This window comes from Bubalus bubalis, chromosome 21 (assembly GCF_019923935.1).
Source record: "Bubalus bubalis isolate 160015118507 breed Murrah chromosome 21, NDDB_SH_1, whole genome shotgun sequence".
Classification (NCBI taxonomy): Eukaryota; Metazoa; Chordata; class Mammalia; order Artiodactyla; family Bovidae; genus Bubalus; species Bubalus bubalis.
In genome coordinates, this window is record NC_059177.1 from 4562628 (window position 1) to 4582046 (window position 19419).

General features: G+C 41.6%; 1 protein-coding gene across 11 annotated transcripts in view; it reads left to right on the forward strand.

Moving 5' to 3' along the window:
* Nucleotides 1-19419, forward strand: part of RBMS3 (RNA binding motif single stranded interacting protein 3) — an 817173-nt gene that overhangs the window by 654146 nt on the left and 143608 nt on the right. For all 11 annotated transcript variants that reach the window (XM_044934041.2, XM_044934037.2, XM_044934042.2 and 8 more), the window contains exon 8: nt 15138-15184. In XM_044934041.2, coding sequence (XP_044789976.1) covers nt 15138-15184 — 47 coding nt within the window. The remainder of the gene's footprint in view (nt 1-15137; nt 15185-19419) is intronic.

Sequence of the window (19419 nt, forward strand, 5' to 3'; positions counted from 1 at the left end):
AAATGATATCTCATTGTAGTTTTGATGTGCATTTCTCTAATAATTATAAATGTTGATCTTTTCATGTGTCTCTTTGCCAACTGTATGTCTTCTATGGAGAAATGTTTATTCAGGTCTTCTCCCCATTTTTTGAGTGGGTTGTTTGTTTTGATGCTATTGAGCATCATGAGCTGTTTGTAAATTTTGGAGACTAATATTTGTCTGTCATATTATCGGCAAATATTGTCTCCCAATCTGTTGGTTGTCTTTTTGTTTTATTTATTGTTTCTTTTGCATTGCAAAAGCTTTTGGATTTATATATTTATTTTGAAGCTAATTACATTACAATATTGTAGAGGGTTTTGCCATACATTGACATGAATCAGCCATGGGTGTACTTGTGTTCCCCATCCTGAAGCCCCCTCCCACCTCCCTCCCTCTCCATCCCATCCCTCTGGGTTGTCCCAGTACACCATCCTTGAGTGCCCTGTTTCATGCATTGAACTTGGACTGGTGATCTGTTTCACATACAGTAATATACATATTTCAGTGCTCCCATTTGTTTATTTTTGTTTTTGTTTCCATTATTCTGGCAGATGGGTCGAAAAAGATATTGCTGCAATTTATGTCAGAGAGTGTTTTACCTTTGTTTTCCTCCAAGATTTTTATAGTGTTCAATCTCACATTTAGGCCTTTAATCCATTTTGAGCTTATTTTTGTGTATGGTGTAAAGAATGGTCTAATTTCATTTTTTACATGGAGCTGTCCAGTATTCCCAGCACCATTTGTTGAAGAGACTTGCTTCCCAACATTGTGTAATCTTGCATGGTTTGTCATACTTTAACTGATGATAGGTACATGGATTTATTTCTGGGTTTCTATCCTATTTCACTGATCTGTATTTCAATTTTTGTTCAAGTACAATACTTTTTTTGATGTCTAAAGCTTTGTAGTATAGTCTGAAGTCAAGGAGCCTGATTCCTCCAGCTCTGCCTTTCTTTCTCAAGATTGTTTTGGCTATTTGGGGGTTTTTGTGTCTCCATACAAATTTTAAGGTTTTTGTTTTAGTTCTGTGAAAAAACACGCCATTAGTAATTTGACAGAGGTTGTATTGAATCTGTACTTTGCATTGGTAGTATAGTCATTTTGACAATATTGATTCTTCCAATCCACGAACATGGTATATCTTTTCATCTGTTTCTGTCTTCTTTGATTTCTTTCACCAGTGTCTTATAGTTTTCACAGTACAAGTTTTTGTCTCCTTTGGTAGGTTTGTTCAGAGGTATTTTATTGTTTTTGATATGATGGTAAGCAGAATTGTTCCTTGAATTTCTTTTTCTAATCTTTCATTGTTAGTGTATAGAAATGCAACAGATTTCTGTCTATTAATTTTGTAACCTGCAACTTTATCAGACTCAATGATGAGTTCTAGGAGTTTTCTGGTAGTGTCTTTAGGATCTTCTGTGTATAGTATTATGTCATCTGCAAACAGTAACACTTAAACTTCTTTTTCAGTTTGGATTCCCTTTACTTCTTTTTTTCTCTAGTTGCCATAGCTAGGACTTCCAAAACTATGTTGAATAAAACTGGTGAGAGTGGACATCCTTGTCTTGTTCCTGATCTTAGAGGAAATGCTTTCAGCTTTTCACCGTTGAGCATGATATTAGCTGTAAGTTTGTCATATACTTCCTTTATTAAGTTGAGGTAAGTTCTCTCTATGCTAGGGCTACATTTTTGCTTGTTCATGCTTTTTATTGGTGTTTTCCGTTTTTAAAGTGGCCCTAAATTGTAGTTTTAAAGCGCTGTCTGGTGTTTCTAAGTGAAAGAATCCATAATGTGCCTTATGGAGAAAATACAGAAAAATAAAGATAGGCTTCATTGAGGCATTACTTAGAGTGCTGTTGCCCATGAGCTCAATGTTAATGAATAAACAGTATATATTAAATATGGTGTCTTTAGACAGATATAAAACAAGGTTTTTTATTGATGAGTTGGTGAAAATGTTGTGACCAGACCTGACCCTGTATTTCCTGTAAGAGCAGTGACTCAGTATTCACTAATTCAGTGTTCATGGTGACTTCATAGAATATAATTACTTCAAATAACAAGAATCCATTCTATCTTGTTTTATTTTCACTGTTGTTAAGTGGGATCCAGTCTCTTGGTTAAGTTTTTGTCTCTCCCATTCATATAAAAAGCAATTTGCTTGGATATGAAAATTAACTCCTACCAGTGTATGAGTCAACTGTCTTTATTTGAAGAGTTGTGTTACAGTCTATCATCAGTTTTTATGGATTTAAAGACATTAGTTCTTACTCTACTCAACAAATGTGTATAAAACTTTCTAAGGAATTTGGGGAAATTTCCGATCCTGTGTTCATTAATTTATTGAGTCTATGAGTGATTAGTAGACTTGGAATTATTTCATAAAGGAGATCAGCCCTGGTTGTTCTTTGGAAGGAATGATGCTAAAGCTGAAACTCCAGTACTTTGGCCACCTCATGCGAAGAGTTGACTCATTGGAAAAGATTCTGATGCTGGGAGGGATTAGGGGCAGGAGGAGAAGGGGACGACAGAGGATGAGATGGCTGGATGGCATCACCAACTTGATGGACGTGAGTCTGAGTGAACTCTGGGAGTTGGTGATGGACAGGGAGTCCTGGCGTGCTGCGATTAATGGGGTCACAAAGAGTCGGACATGACTGAGCGACTGAACTGAATTGAATTGATGAATGACTAGTAGACTTGGAATTATTTCATAAAGATCCTTAAACACTTGACCCAATATAGAGATTCACATTCTTGCTATCTTCCCTAGCAAGAAAAATCTGATACATTGAGTTATTTCTACTATCATTTGTATCATTATTATCTATTCACCTGTTTGCACATGATAAGAAGGGCGTGTTGTTCTGCAGGAACCAAATCCAGTCACATTCATATGGCCAATGTTGATGCTGAAGGGCACATAGACGTCTGTGGAAGTAACAGCAAACATGCTCCATAAAATCTGGAGAAAAGAGGCAGTCCTTCTAGCCACCATTCATAGGGAGCCCTCACAACAGAACATTTCGTTGAGTTTCTTGAAAGCATTTGGTTGTCACTAGGTATCACCAATGTTACTGTAAAGCACATGCCTAGAGACACTCGTAGAAGTGAGGAAGACAAGGCAGAACTCACACACGTGGCCCCCGGCCTTTAGTCGGATCTTTTATGACCAGTGCATCCTGCTTAGAAACTATTTGATCAATCACCAGTCCTTCATATTCACTCACTATTGAGCAGAGATGTATTAATACAGCTTTTGTTACCTGAATGTTATTGAGCAGAGATGTTTCGGTATTTACTTACATAACATCATTGGCCACAGGTGTTACTTTCTTTAAAAATTCCCTGGTCAATGATGTGTTAAGTATAAGAAGAACCTGACAACAGGCCCAGGATTTCACCATTTCTGTTAGCTTTCACGCCATATTGACTGCAATTTTATTTTGCAATACTGAACATCAGAAAATTTGTTTCAGAGATATTGAATGGAAGTCCTGCCCTGATGAGCTATTAGAAGTGATACATTGAAGAGAAACTGAAGTACAGTCACCTATGAAATAGTATATCTAAAGAATTATTTGAAAAACTTAGTAATAATTGCATGTAAAATTCAGGTTATATTCAGCTGTATTCTACGAAAGTAGAAACATCAGCGATATAATTCACTATTGTTTCCATTGGCTATATCACAGTGCATGACAGTTACTTGTCCAATTCTTTTCTTTAATGAGACCTAGAGGGAATAGTTAAGATGTATCTGTCAACATACCTAGGTTCTGCAAATAGTCCTTTTAACTTTGAAGTAAAGAGAATTTTTACGTATATGATCTTTAAAAGAGAAATCGTCTGTTAGGAGACATGACAGCACTTGGAGTTAAGTGTGATAACCAGCCCACCAGATGTAGTTCTTTTTGCATTTCATCTGTTTTGCCTGCAATTTGGAGAGCAGACTCAAGGTGAATGACCCTTCTAACCTCAAAAGAATTCTTCCCATTGGCACATGAATTCTCAGTCACTCAGCATGAAAGCTTTCTTAGTTAAGTGTCCTTATTTTAAACCTGCCAGCTCTAATATTTACTAACTTATGATCACTAAAGGTAAAAGGCAAACCTTGTAAATTCCTGTGATAGTGTAAGTTTGGATAAAATATGATTGATGACGAGCTCTCATCCTCTGCCTCCTCTCTACTCCCAAGTAAGAGGCTAGAAAAACTCACTTGTATTCTTGGGGAGGAGGGGTGGGGGAATTAGGAGGGGCTCAAGTTGGAGAAGGCAATGGCACCCCACTCCAGTACTCTTGCCTGGAAAATCCCACGGACAGAAGAGCCTGGTAGGCTGCAGTCCATGGGGTCATGAAGAGTCGGACACGACTGAGCGACTTCACTTTCACTTTTCACTTTCATGCATTGGAGAAGGAAATGGCAATCCACTCCAGTGTTCTTGCCTGGAGAATCCCAGGGATGGGGGAGCCTGGTGGGCTGCCGTCTCTGGGGTCACACAGAGTCGGACACAACTGAAGTGACTTAGCAGCAGCAGCAAGGCTGAGAAGAGTACATCAAGATTTACAAGGAGAAAGGCTGATGGTTGATCAGCGTGTCTCCTGTGGACCCTTGATGCAGTCCCCGTGGATAAGGGCAGCTGTGGCAGTGCTGGTCAACCGGGGGGACTCCTTGAATGGTTGGCACTGTCTTGGCAGCTCACCGGTCACAAGATGCAGAGTGGTTCCCATCAATTTTTTTTTAATTTATTTATTTTACTTTTGGCTGTGCTGGGCCTTCGTTGCTGTGCAGGCTCTGTCTAGTGTGGAGAGCAGGATCTACTCTAATTGCAGTTCACGGGCTTCTAAATGCTGCGGCTTCTCTTGTTGCAGACGTGGGTTTTAGGGCTGTGGACTCAGTAGTTGTGAAGTGTGGGTCTGGTTGCCCTGCAGCATGTGAAATCTTCCCAGACCAGGGATCGAACTCAGGCCCGATGCTTTGGCAGGCAGATTCTTAACCACTGGACCACCAGGGAGGTCCCCTATCAATATGTAAGCTGAAGCTTACAACTTCCATGTGACATCAAACCATATCTGGGACCTGGAAGTATACAGATCATTTAGCTAGATCCCCGAGACTTTCACCTGTCTAGCTGCACGGGCTCGCCCTGGAAGCAACCTCAACATCTTATATTTTTTACCTGATTTGCCTGTGTGGAGGTTAATAGTATGTACACTGCAACACTGACTCTAAAACATCAATTAAAGACAAAATACTATTTTAAATACCACTAAAAAAGAGGAGAAACTTGCCAAACTCTCGAATGCCATCAAGTATCCTGTTAGCCTCGATTTCACAGGTGTTAAAAAGTAAAGCAAAACTATGTCTTGAAATCTACAAAGATCAGTCATTTGGCTGAGGTGAAAACAGAAGCACCTACATAAAATATGGCAATGTTCTCTTGTCTCTTTTATAATTATCAATCAAGGCTTCATTTAACTTTGGTTCTAACTGCAAACTTAGACTAGATCTCCCCAGACTTGGAGACCTTTAGCTACATGATGCCATGCGGGTGGCGCTGGTGGTAAAGAATCTGCCTGCCAGTGCTGGAGACAGTAGAGACGCAAGTTCGATCCCTGGGTCAGGAAGATCCCCTGGAGGAGGACATGGTCACCCACTCCAGTATTCTTGCCTGGACAACCCCATGGACAGGGGAGTCTGGCGGGCTATAGTCCACGGGGTCGCAAAGAGTCAGAAAGGACAGGAGTGATGTAGGGTGCGCCCACACACATAATGCTGTGATACCTTTTATTCTGCCTCCCTTTGAACAATGCTTTTTGTGTGTGTGCAGTCATAGATTTTTGCAGCCTTCCAGTCTTAATTCTGTCTGCATCTTTTTTATCTTGTCCTTTTCTATTGCTGGATAGGGGACAACATCTCTGTCTGATATGAATGTTATAGCAAAAGCTGGAAAGAAGAAATATCATGATGGCAGAGTGCATAAGCAGCAGCATAACTCCCCATGACGGTCTTTTCTCGAACTCAAGGAGGCAGATCTTCTCTATTCTCCGTGTAGTTTTGCTGTTTTTTTTAATAAGTGATACGTCTCCTGCATTTCATTTAATTGATTCCTGACACACCTCTGGAGATTTCAAGATGACTTTTAACAGTCTCCTATTCTCTGCTTTCAGGGTCAGGCACCTGGATAAGGAGGGGCCTCAGGTCCCTCTTGGATTCCTGCTGGTATTATGGTTCAAGTGCACTAGCTACCTTGTTACATCAGGAAGCTCTCTCAGTGACCCCAATAATCACTTTTCTTCTTCCTGTCTCTGCTAATTAATCAAGGGCTGAGATATTGTCTTTAGAAGTTTGATTGATTTCAGTTGATTTTTTTGGGGGGGGAAATCTTACTGGTAAAATAAAAATTCAAAATGCCCCAGTTCCATTTTCAGATACATGTTTGGGACTTCCCTGGCATTCTAGTAGTTGGAGGTCTACACTTCTGCTGCAGGGGGCACAGGTTCGATCCCTGGTGGGGAGATAAGATCCCACATGTGGTGTGGCACAGCAAAAAAAAAAAAAGAAGAGTAAGACCCAAATATAAGTTTAACTGAAGTCCAAATTCAAAATTTTCAAGTCATATATTCACTTACTAATGCATTGAACAAACATCTGATGAGTCTGCTATGTTCCAATAACTGGCCTGGGAAGAGAAGATACCACGATGGAATCAGCCAGGAGCCCGTTTAGGAGAGGCACACAGATGGCACGTGTGGTCACGCTCACTCCCGTCCTGCATCACGGGGCTGGAGCAAAGGCAGAGGTTAATGCTTCATGGAGGCAAATGGCTTTCAGAGGCCATGACATTTAGTCTGAGGCTGGAGAAGGGAGTGCCCCTATTCCTTCAGTGCTACACAGAGTTTCCCCAAAGGCCCAGCGGTCACACCACAGGACAGGGTGAGTGTCCGTCTGAGTTGGTGAAGGGTGGGGTCTGGAATCGCACAGGAAGGTGTTGGAGGTCAGAGGTACATACACATTTGATCCTGAAGGGCTCTGTAAGCCGTGAGTTATCACTTAGGTGGCACCATGCTGGTTGGATCTGCCCGTTGTAAGAACAAATTTCACAGCACAGTGTTATGACTGGTGGATTGAAAGGAAGGTGGAAGCAGAGGCTGAAGAGAATATTTTTTATGAAAGGATAGTAGTAAACACCCATATAAGAAACGATAACTTTAGAAGATACTGACGATACATACACTTACTAATTAATCTTGGCAATGATTGTCTGGAACTCAGTTTAGATACTTTATTTTGCGACCAAGATTTTGGGCTTCACTGATAAACAGTAGTTGGGATCAGAAGGAGAGAGAAGGAGGGAAGCCCTAGTCCTGAGCACTGACGTCTGAAAAGCAGATGGGACGAGTAACACCAGAGAAGAAAAAGTGCTATGAGTGATCAGAAGGAAATTAGGGGAGAGGCTCACAGTGCTTTGAGTGCTCAGGAATTACGAAGATTAGAAAGTGTATTGTGAGCCAGTTCACAGGTGGGTTGGCCTCTTTCACGGGACAGTTTCTAGGATTTCCGCCCCATCCAGGACCATGCAGTATTGGCTCCCTTCTGTAGGTTTGGACATTTCCCTGTCTCCCATCTCATTTGTTCCTCACCTTCTCTTTAGAGGGACTTCCCTGGTGACTCAGACAGTAAAGAATCTGCCGGCAATGTGGGAAACCAGGGTTCAATCCCTGGTTTGGGAAGATCCCCTAGAGAAGGGAATGGCTACCAACTCCAGTATCCTTGCCTGGAGAATCCCGTGGACAGAGGAGCCTGGTGGGCTACTGTCCATGGGTCACGAAGAGTCAGACACGACTGAGAGACTCACACATTCACACATTTCTCTTTAAAAGAGGGAATGGCTGCTCGCAGCCCAGGGAGCATCCCTTCAGCAGGTGAGAGCAGATACCTGCCTTACATGGTTGACTGCCTCTCGCTGGAGACACAGACCACCCAGTGGCCATGTATCCATGGCAGAACTGTTTCCAGTAAAGCCCCACCACTTGCCTCTTCTGAAAGCCAGGAGGTTATGCTCTTACATCCCCATTCAGCAAGAGCCCCTGACTTCAGTTTTGCCCTGAGCATATTATTTCATAGGATTAGTGCCACTCTCAACTGAAGGTGAAAGCCCTTTCTTTGGCCAAAAGCTTGACTGGTCATTGATCATTTTATGGTTTTCTGGTGATTTGTATTGATTGCTCTGAATGGCTTGGATATCCACACTTCAGGGATCACATGTGACACCTTCAACTTCTCAGTCAGTTTGTGCTTTGGATTTATAAAATTTTACTGACTTCCACCACTGGAGTCACTGTACCATTAATCTTGTAGTTTCAGCCTTTATTCTTGACCCCCTGCCATTCTCAAGCTGGTAAAATATAAATTTAACAAAGTTATACTACAGAGACATTACTTTGCCAACAAAGGTCCATCTAGTCAAAGCTATGGTTTTTCCAGTAGTCATGTATGGATGTGAGAGTTGGACTGTAAAGAAAGCTGAGCGCCAAAGAATTGATGCTTTTGAACTGTGGTGTTGGAGAAGACTCTTGAGAGTCCCTTGGACAGCAAGGAGATCCAACCATCCTAAAGGAAATCAGTCCTGAATATTCATTGGAAGGACTGATGATGAAGCTGAAACTCCAATCCTTTGGCCACCTGATGCGAAGAGCTGACTCCTTTGAAAAGACCCTGATGCTGGGAAAGATTGAAGACGGGAGGAGAAGGGGCCAACAGAGGATGAGATGGTCAGATGGCATCACTGACTCAGTGGACATGAGTTTGAGTAAGCTCCGGGAGTTGGTGATGGACAGGGAGGCCTGGCGTGCTGCAGTCCATGGGGTTGCAAAGAGTCAGACACAACTGAGCAACTAAACTGAACTGATACTACAAAGGTTTCACTACAGTAGCCATGCTGCTGCTGCTGCTAAGTCGTTTCAGTCATGTCCAACTCTGTGCAACCCCATGGACTGTAGCCTACCAGGCTACTCTGTCCATGGGATTTTCCAGGCAAGAGTACTGGAGTGGGTTGCTATTGCCTTCTCCTACAGTAGCCATACCTCAACATTTATAATGCATTATAATTTGAGTCATTTTCACATATCATTTTTGTTGCTGTTGTTAATCCCTAAGTCATACCTAACTCTTTGCAACCCCATAGCCCACCAGGCTCCTCTGGTCATGGGATTCTCCAGGAGATCTTTCTAACCCAGGGACTGAACCCAAGCTTCTGCCTCAGCAGAAGGATTCTTTATCACTGAACCAGCAGGAAACCCTCTGCTGTAAAGAAACCACCTACCAATGTAGGAGACCTGGGTGCCATCCCTGGGTTGGGAAGATCCCCTGGAGGAGGGCATGGCAACCCACTCCAGTATTCTTGCCTGGGAAATTCAATGGACAGAGGAACCTGGTGGACTGCAGTCTATGGGGTTGCCAGGGTCAGACACGACTTAACGACTAAGCAACAAATATAATTTTTAAGTCGTTTTATTTCATTTATTGAATTCTTATGATAACCAGCTAACAGTTGCAGATAGGGTTTAAATTAGTTGCAAGAATTAAACTCTTTAAAAAATGATACCCAGAAAACCAAGTTATCCTTTTCTTCATTGGCTTCCTGAATTTCTCTTGTGCTAATTCAGTACACAATGGTAACTAAAATATATGATGACATTTACTACCTATTTATTAAAGTTTGCATTAAATCTGATCTTAGAAGATTGGAGATTTTTGTAATTATTCATTTGTAACTAATCCAGTTACTTCCCTAGTACTTCCCTAGTGAGTACATTTTAAGCAGCATTTCATAATTATTACCTCTTCATTTAAAATGATGAATATCAAATATCTAGCTCCTAAGTCAAACTGACATGTCTCAATGTATCCACTATATTTATTGGAAATAATTTTGGTATCTTATGTTGACCAAACAAGATGTAGAACCTAAAAGTTGAAAATTATGTGTTACTCATTGGACAAAACTGAGGACTTAAGCCTGGGACACAGCATCTCAGAACATTCTAAGAGACTGCTTCCAAAGAGGAGCCAGGATATACAGAGATTTTTGCAACAAAGATCAGGTACTCAGAACATCCAAAGATTACTTTTAATTAAGAAAAACAAGGTAGCTCAACGTAAGGAGTTTAGTGCTTTCCTCTATATGAGGCATGCCATGCTATGCTTCAGTTGTGTCCAATTCTTTGTGACCCCATAGACTGTAGCCCACCAGGCTCTTCTGTCCATGGGATTTTTCCCAGCAAGAATACTGAAGTGGGTTGCCATACCCTCCTCCAGGGGATCTTTCTGACCCAGGAATCGAACCGGTGTCTCCTGCGTCTCCTACATTGCAGGCAGATTCTTTACTACTGAGCCACTGTGGAAGCCCCCTTCCTCTATATGGGAAGATGAAAACTCCAGGGCTCATTGAAATCACCCCTTTGATATGCCCCTCAGCTGCCTATGGCCAGTATCCTGTGCTTTCTCACCCCGAGTCTCCTCAAGGTGTGCATTTGCGGGCGGCTGCAGTGGCTGATGATTTGGTGATGGGCATCCAGTTCCATCCTGAGTTCCCGCAGGAGTCACCAGGACAGCTGTAGGGTGATGGCTTGATGGTTGCAACATCTTTGTTTACTGATATGGCAGGCAACATTTTTTTTTCATTGACATCTAATTGACTCCTGTAAACTACATTTTAAAGTTTCTATTTAGTTCTTACAGACTCTGTCTGGAAAGTCTAGAAATAAATAACCCTATTTTGACTGAAATACTAAGCTGCTACTGGAAAATGACCCCCCCCCCAAAAAAAAACTCCCTTTCTTTTTGAAGTAAATCATAAATCTTTTAATCCACAAATAATGTGAACTTAAAATATAGAAAATATCTGTGAATTTAATAAAAATCCTTTTCAAAAGAGAACGACAGAATTAAACATCACTTTCCTACTTACGTGGTGTAACGTTTTCATTTTGTTCCAAGTTATTTTACCTTTTTTGTGACTCTGGAGTTTGTAAACATGCCATAAAATTTGGTAATTACATAATGACAATTTCATGGTTCTAGTTCAGTATAAAGGTGGCTAGACAGAGCAGCAAAATCGATTTTCTTTTTTACCTTGTGCAAAGGAACAAAGGAAATGGAATGCAAAATCTGCATTAAGACCATGTTAGAATTATAATTCAACAATCTGTTACACATGAAATGAAAACCAGGTGCAGCCCGTGTCAGCTATTGTGCTGTGACAGGCAGCCAGTGGGTTATGCTCAAACACCCCTTTGTTTAACCCATGTCTTGCCTTGTAACCCAGTGTTCCAAATGCTGATCTCTGGTGGTGTCCTCTTGCCAAAGATCCTCAGAGGCACGACTGACCCCAGACGAAATTATGAAGTAGATGAAACTTGGGTTCATCCGTGCCTTGGTTTCTCTCTACCTCCCTGTCCCCCAGTGTCTACCCTAGTCACCCATCACTCGAGATTTCTCCTCTGTTTTCAGAGGGTTCATGCTATTTCTTGTTGTCCAATCTCTCCTTTTAAGCAATATTTATTTATCTATTTGACAACATCGGCTATTAGTTGTCCGTAGTATGTGAAATCTTCACTGTATCAAGCAGGCTGAGTAGTTGGGGCTTGAGGGCTTAGTTGCTCCACAGCATGTGAGGTCTGAGTTTCCTGAAGCAGGGACTGAGCCTGTGCCCCCTGCATTGCAAGGCGGATTCTTCACCACGGGACCATCAGCGACGTCTCTCAGGCCATCTTTGAATCATTTTTCTACCTGAAAAAATGATCAGTGATTACCCAACAGGAGCCAAGCAATCAAGACCTTCCTCTTTTCCTTCCAAATCTTACTTTTGACTGTTCTCACCAATGTTCTACTCCAAGGGGACTATCCACCTTGCCCTTTTTATTCACAAGACTTTTTCCATGATAACTCTTCTGCCTGAGCTGGCCCCCACCTCTTATCTCCATCTATGGAAATCCTAACCATCCTCAAGGTTCCACTCAAATCTGCCTCCTCCTGCTGTCTTCCTGGAGCACCCTGGCCTGTCCACTCTACGCTTTATCCATTCTCTCACGGGGTGCTCAGCATGCGTTGCTTTGTGTCAGAATAATATGTACATGTGTGACTTGTGTCTAGGCACTGTGCAAGGCACTTCGCAAATGTAATATCTTTCACATTTTACAACAATCGTATGACATAGATGTTGCCATCCCATATACCAGTTAAGGAAACTGAGGCTCAAATAAGTGAAATAACTCGCCCACGGTCCCAGTGCCAGAAAGCAACAGAGCTAAGACTTGAACCCAGGTCCAAAACATGTATCCTTTCCACTGAATCATATGGCTTTCGATTTAATTCTTTCCATCTTCTAAAAGATGAATGGGGATTTAAGATGGAGGAAAAGGCCAGTGTAAACTTTCTGATTATCAAATACTATCCAACAAAGCAATAGAATTTTGTGATAATTACCATATTCTTTGCTAGACCTATTGGTTAACTGTAATCCATGAGGAATTCAAGTCAAATGTGAAAGAAAAAAAAAATCCTTACTTAACATTGTCAAAACAAATATACATGGCATAAAAAGAGAATATTGATGACAATTTACAAGTCAAGAAAGGCTGGGGAGCATTGGTCTTTGAGCACTACAGTTCAAGGAGAAGGAGTAAATAAACTTGGCTACCTACAAGTTTCCTGGGATTTAAACATTGTATCTGAAAATACAATGATAATCTGAATCTCCTATTAACTAACACTATCTTTACTGAGTACACAGCCTGTTTTTTTTTTTCATTCTGTCTTTTGTCTGACATCTTGGATAAGTTACAGGAGAGAAGCTTAGGGTTTCTAAGCAGGAAATCTCATCTCAGACAGATCATCTCGAGGACCCAGAACCATGGAGTCTAGCCTGGACAGGTCGCTTCTGGGGGGTCTTCAGCCTCTGGCCAGCCTTCCACCCATCACATGGTGGAGGCCCATCCAGGGGAGAATTTAGACTTAGAATCTACATGCTTTGACATCAGTATCTTTGCTTCTCCCAAGGTGGGAGAAATCTGTCTTCATATCTACTCTTTTATTCTCGTCTCATTCCCTGGGCCTCAGCTTGTCACACTATCAGATTGTATTTCTTTAGCCAGAGTTATCAGCAATCCTGTGTTCCCAGTGCATCTCTGTCTCAGCTTTGTTTGCAAACTTCATTTCAATTATGTATGCTTCCTCTATGCCAGTTCCACTTATAAATGGTTCTACATTTTTGTTCCTCATACTAATCTTAATAATAAGTTTTAAATAATTATTCAGGGAAAACAATGCATCTAAGCTCAATGCAGCAGGCCATCCTGGACTTCAGGCTCCACCTTATAAAGCCTGAGAATTTTCATTTCAGTTATGCGTTAAATCTTAGGAAGTCAATGAGCTGAATAGGAAAACCACCTTCAACCGCACTGGAAAAGAAATTCAAACACAAAAGCTCTTTTTTCTTTTAAGTTTTTATGGTTTTCTTAGTCCTCTACAAAAGTCTTCAAAGCTAGTTTATTTTTTTCTTACTTATTTTGAAACAATTACATATTCACAGGAAATTGTGAAAGAAATGAACAGGAGCTCCTGTTTACCCAACACTCCATCTCACCCAATGGTTACATCTTATATAACAATAGTGCATTATCAAGCCCGCTTCCCTGGTAGCTCAGCTGGTAAAGAATCCGCCTGCAATGCAGGAGACCCTGGTTTAATTCCTGGGTCGGGAAGATCCGCTGGAGAAGGGAATGGCTACCCGCTCCAGTATTGTGGCCTGGAGAATTCCATGGACTGTATAGTCCACGGGGTCGCAAAGAGTCAGACATGACTGAGTGACTTTCATTTTCACTTTCATCAAGCCAGGTGATTGATCTTGGACATCCTTTTAAAAAAGGAAAAAAAAAATGTCCAGCCTGGACAGCCTAGTCAGCCTTCAGGTTCATCCTATCTGTCTGCCCACAAGCAATAACTAGGCTGACAGTCCTGGAAGACAAAGAGTGGTAGGTCCACATGGCCCCAGAGAGATGATCTGGGGGCTCATGCAAAATCCTAGTCACTTCCGCAGGGCTGTGGAAAGGCACGCCCAGTGGAAGAGTTGGGTTGGAATCTGATTCTGCCTCCAAACCTGTGACCTTGAACAAGTCACTTGACCCCTCTAGGCTTCCATGTCTGCATCCATCAAATGAAGAAAATATTTCTTCTGCCTATTCATAGAGTCCTTGTGGAGAAGGGAAAGGCTACCTACTCCAGTATCCTGGCCTGGAGAATTCCATGGACTGTATAGTATTTGGGATTGCAAAGAATCAGACAAAACTTAGTGACTTTCACTTCACTTGTGGTGATGAGATGTGATGGTGTGCATGAAGGGCAAATGTAGATGTCAGTCAGCGATCATCAAGTTTATATTCCTCTCTGTAATGATTGTCAGTTATAGAAATGTAGTTTTTCAGTGGCGGTGTTCCCTTGGAAACAAAACAAAAGTACCTCCTTGTTAGCCACAAGGCCAAGAGTTTCCATCACATGCAAATGACCTTCCCTTTCTACACTCTGGGTGGGACAGGTACCAGCAAGGTGTTGCACAGCACCCTACGATTCATTGCCTGCATGCCCTGAGGCATGCAATCTATTTTAAAATAAATCTTTCTTAACACTTTCTTCTAAAAGGTCAAACAAATTTTAAGTAGCATTTATTTTAACTCTTACCCCAGGATCCATTCTTACCTTTTTTTTTCCCATGCTTGGAGATATACAATAGGTGTTCTTGAAAAGAATGAGAAATTATAAGGACACCAGATTAGACAGTACATGGCATATGAAGTAGAAATGGAGACCATCCAAAATGCATTGTTCTTTGGTTTGTCTGGATATATAATATAAATTCCCTAACTCAATGTTGGATTCTGGTGTTCAGGTAGTAAAAATGCTTGGCAGTAAAAGGGGGAGAAATATATAGGAATACGTAAACTTAAATCATAGAATGTACAGATAAAAAGTCTGTGTGTGTGTACTGAATGCTTTGGACATTACCATAAAAACATTAAGATCCATTTTCTCCCTTCTTCCCCCCATTATACAGGCTGGCATGGCCCTGACCTATGACCCCACAGCTGCCATACAGAATGGGTAAGTAGATCACTTTTTCTATGTTTTAATTGCTAAGGTATCTCTGAACTCTGAAATCAGTACTGGAGAAAAATGTTCAAATCTTTCTTTTTGTTCTAAACAAAAATGTTAATCAAACCTTTCTCATCAGTGTATTTCTTTTCTTCCTGTGAGTGACTCTGATTTCAGTGGCATCACGCATGCTTACAAAGCTTCTGTCCATATTCATCTTTCTCCCCCCTGTCACCTGAGAAAGAGTGATGTGAAGGGAGAAGTGTCTGTTTCTCTAGGGTCAGAGTGTCGCTTCTGCCAGGTAATAATCGTAGCCTGTGCCCAGGCTCATTTCAACATTAATAAAGCCTCTATGCTTGCCTCTGGCTCTCAGAGGAAGGGTAACACACAGAATCAAGTAAGTGACACGGTGATTGTATTTTCATACTCCATTTTAATAAGCATCTGGAAGTTTGCAGACTCTTATTTAGAACAATTAATATAGCCTAAACTTTTCCTCTGAAAAAAATCAGACTTCAGCTACATAATCCAGCATCTTTAAAATTCTGTCATTCTGAATAGTCTTTGGTTGAAACTTTCTTCTTACTTTCCAATTTCTTTCCTTTACTTTGGCCATCCTGCAATGAACCAACAAATTGAAGAATAATTATTATTCTTATTTTCAGTCTTTTATCTTAGATTTCTCCATGGCTTTCAGTTTTCTGTCTTTCAGTCTCTAAAGAATTAGTCAGAATGAAGATCTCATTTAAGATCAACCTAGAGGATAGAAGGAATGTAACTCCATTTTCTGTTTGGTCAGCTTAGAGGGTCATTTATTCAGTCACTCAGTAAACATCCAATAAGTCTTCCAAGCACAGTATTATGCTCTATAGGCTTTAAAAAAACAATGCATCTGTGTAAAACAGGGGCTCAAGAAACTCATGGTCTACCATCCATGAAAGAGTCAACACAGACAATAGTCTAGGGTAGAGATCTATTCCTTCATCCCATGTTGATTAAAACTTCTCTAGGGGCAAAAAGTAATGATATCTCTCCATTTATCCAGTAAGCCTTCTCTTATTTCCAACAAGGCACTCTAAACATGGTGGTCAGAAAGTAAAGACAAGAAATAAAGATACAGAGAATGAATCCCTCTAGAGTCATACTGTATAGCCGAGAAGATAACATAGTTAATTCAAAAGACACAGAATATGGCATTATATGCTCAGAGAGAGTGACAGAAGACAGGCGTGTAATGTAAGGGCATGACATTTATTGAACACATACTATGTACCAAGTAATTTATATTTGTAATTTAATAGTACATGTTCTTGGAGTCTAATATATGTAAAAATACTTGTAATTACAATTAGAAATGTATATGCACACTGGAAAATAGAAATAATTGAATTAATATACATGTTCATTAACTAAATTCAGCAAGTATTTGTGTTTGCATACATGTATATGTGTGTATCGGAGAAGGCAATGGCACCCCACTCCAGCACTCTTGCCTGGAAAATCCCATGGATGGAGGAGTCTGGTAGGCTGCAGTCCATGGGGCCGCTAAGAGTCAGACACGACTGAGCGACTTCACTTTCACTTTTCACTTTCATGCATTGGAGAAGGAAATGGCAACCTGCTCCAGTGTTCTTGCCTGGAGAATCCCAGGGACGGGGAAGCCTGGTGGGCTGTCGTCTATGGGGTCAAAGAGTCAGACATGACTGAAGCGACTTATCAGCAGCAGTAGCAACAGCAGCAGCAGCATATGTGTGTATAAATATGTGAATCCATCTACCTGTCTGTACTATATATCCATACATCTGCTTCTTATAAAGATCTTCCTGCCCAAGGTTCAAGGTCAATTATTAGAGACGCCCCCGTGTCCTAGGCCTGGGCTGGAATGAGTTTATGCTTTGCTATAGTCGGTCATCTTTCCAATGCACAATTTAAAGTCTGAATCTTTCCCCAAAGACCTAAGTGTCCAGACTTTCACTGTGACTCATGAAAAACCTGAAGAGAAAAAATTGGGGTTTCAACCTGTAATCTGAGCAGCCACGGTCTGAACTCTGGTGGTGTCGTTAGATGCCATGAGGACTGCCTGGTCCCCGGGGACTGTGTCTCCCTCCAAGGTCACCATTTACACTGTACAGAGGTCAACTCAGGTATATACATCCACCTTCCAGCATCCTCTCTGTGATGTCTGTCTCTGTGTACTTTATACTAACAGCAGAACATTGCATCCTTTGAACTATTTGAACAGTTGCAAAAGTGGTTCATCCTCTCCCACTGCCCGCTTAGACTTTAACAACAATGAACATTTCCCTCAGGAAGAAAATTGCAGTTAAGATGCTCAGGATACCATCTTCTTGATTTTATGTACTCTCATCTGATAAAGAACTTTGTATCATCCAGTAGTCCCTGTCTTCAACGTTGCCTTGTCCACTGAATATTCCTTTCAGCCTGTAAAAGTCAAGTCTCTCTCACCTATAAAGAGGGCAGAAACAAAGCTGTCCTTTTCTGAACTTCCCTAGTGGTGCAGTGGATAAAACTCCATGCTTCCAGTGCAGGGGATAGAGGTTCAATCCCTGGTCAGGGAACAAAGATCCTGCATGCTGTGTTGTGCAGTCAAAAAACAAAACAATCTTCTGCCCATAACTTGTAGTGACCACACTATTTTTGCTTTTTCTTTACTGGTAAACAGTTTTAGTATTCTTTACACATTGTCTTCCTGTGTTGCCTCTAATGGGGCTTCCCCAGTGGCTCAGCACTAAAGAATCTACCTGCAGTAGAGGAGCTGCAAGAGACGTGGGTTCGATCCCTGGGGGGGGAAGATCCCCTGGAGGAGGGCATGGCAACCTACTCCAGTGTTCCTGCCTGGAGACTCGCAAGAACAGGTATAGACAGAGGGTTGCAAAGAGTCAGACATGACTGAGCGACTTAGCACACACACACACACACACACACACACACATCTCCTTTGCGGATCCTCCTTGCCCTCCCCTTGCACTGCTCCTCTGGTGTCTGTGAATTCCCCTTCTGCCCACTTGTACTGATCTTTCTCAGGGTTTAGCCCTTTCTCACGCTGTTTCTCATCCACTCCTCCTGCTTTTGGGAACTGAAGACTCCCAAGTTCAAGTTTATAACTAGCCGCAGGGAACCATCACCTGTGTCTCTCACTGCACTGGCCGCTGCTCCTGGATGTCCTGACCCCAACTGAGGGCTTTGTCTTCATCAGTCCTTCATAATACAAACCAAATAAATGAAAAACATCAAAATACTTCTTACAGTTTTTAAAAAGTTCACTCTAAAGCCATTTAAGTCATAATTCCAGTTCTCTGGGCCTTCTCTCCTACAACACTCCTAATGATAAAATTGGTCATTAAGACTTCTTCTATCTCTCTTTGAACTGCATCTTCAAACCAGCTGTCTCCCTGCCACTGGTTGAGTTCATTTAATTATCATTCCCTACCTGTACTAAGCTTTTATCTGCCTCTGATATAACTGAGTACCAAACCATTTTCACATTGCTTTCTGAATATTTTTTTAAAGCAAAAAGTAACAAGTAATCATCTACCTGCCTGGCTTAAAGTATTACATGGACTTTATTAAATGCAGAACAAAACTCAAACTTTGCAGAGCGGCACCAGAAGAATTTCATGATTTGGTTCCTGCAACTGAATTGGACCTTTCTTGATTCTCAGAGCATCTCATGTTATGTTAACCCGTGAGTCTTGTTGCTCATGGAGTTCTCTCTGCCTGCAGAGAAAGGTGATATTTCTTCCTTTCCTTCTTTCTTTTATTTCTCTCCTTTAGAGAACACCATTAAATCATACCAGGCAGAGCTAATTACACAATTAGTCACAAGAGAAACATGTGAGCAGTGGTTAGAAGTGCAGACTCCAGAGCCAGCCTGCCCAGGCGTGCATTCAGTTGTTTTCCACATGTAGGCAAGTCTTCTGTGCTTCAGTTTCCCCCTCTGTGAAGTGGAGATGCCAGTGAGAGTAAGTTTTCATAAGACGTTGTAAGGATTAAAGGACCCCCTGTGGCACAGTGTGGCCCCTGTCAAAGCTGACACGATTGTTACACTGCATTTCAAGCGACTGTCATGCAGCAAGGGCCTCCCAGGCGGTACTAGTGGTAAAGAAGCCGCCTGCCACTGCAGGAGACGTGAGGAGACACGGGTTAGATCCTGGGTTGCAACGATCTCCTGGAGGAAGGCACGGCAATCCGCTCCAGTATTCTTGCCAGGAGAATCCCCTGGA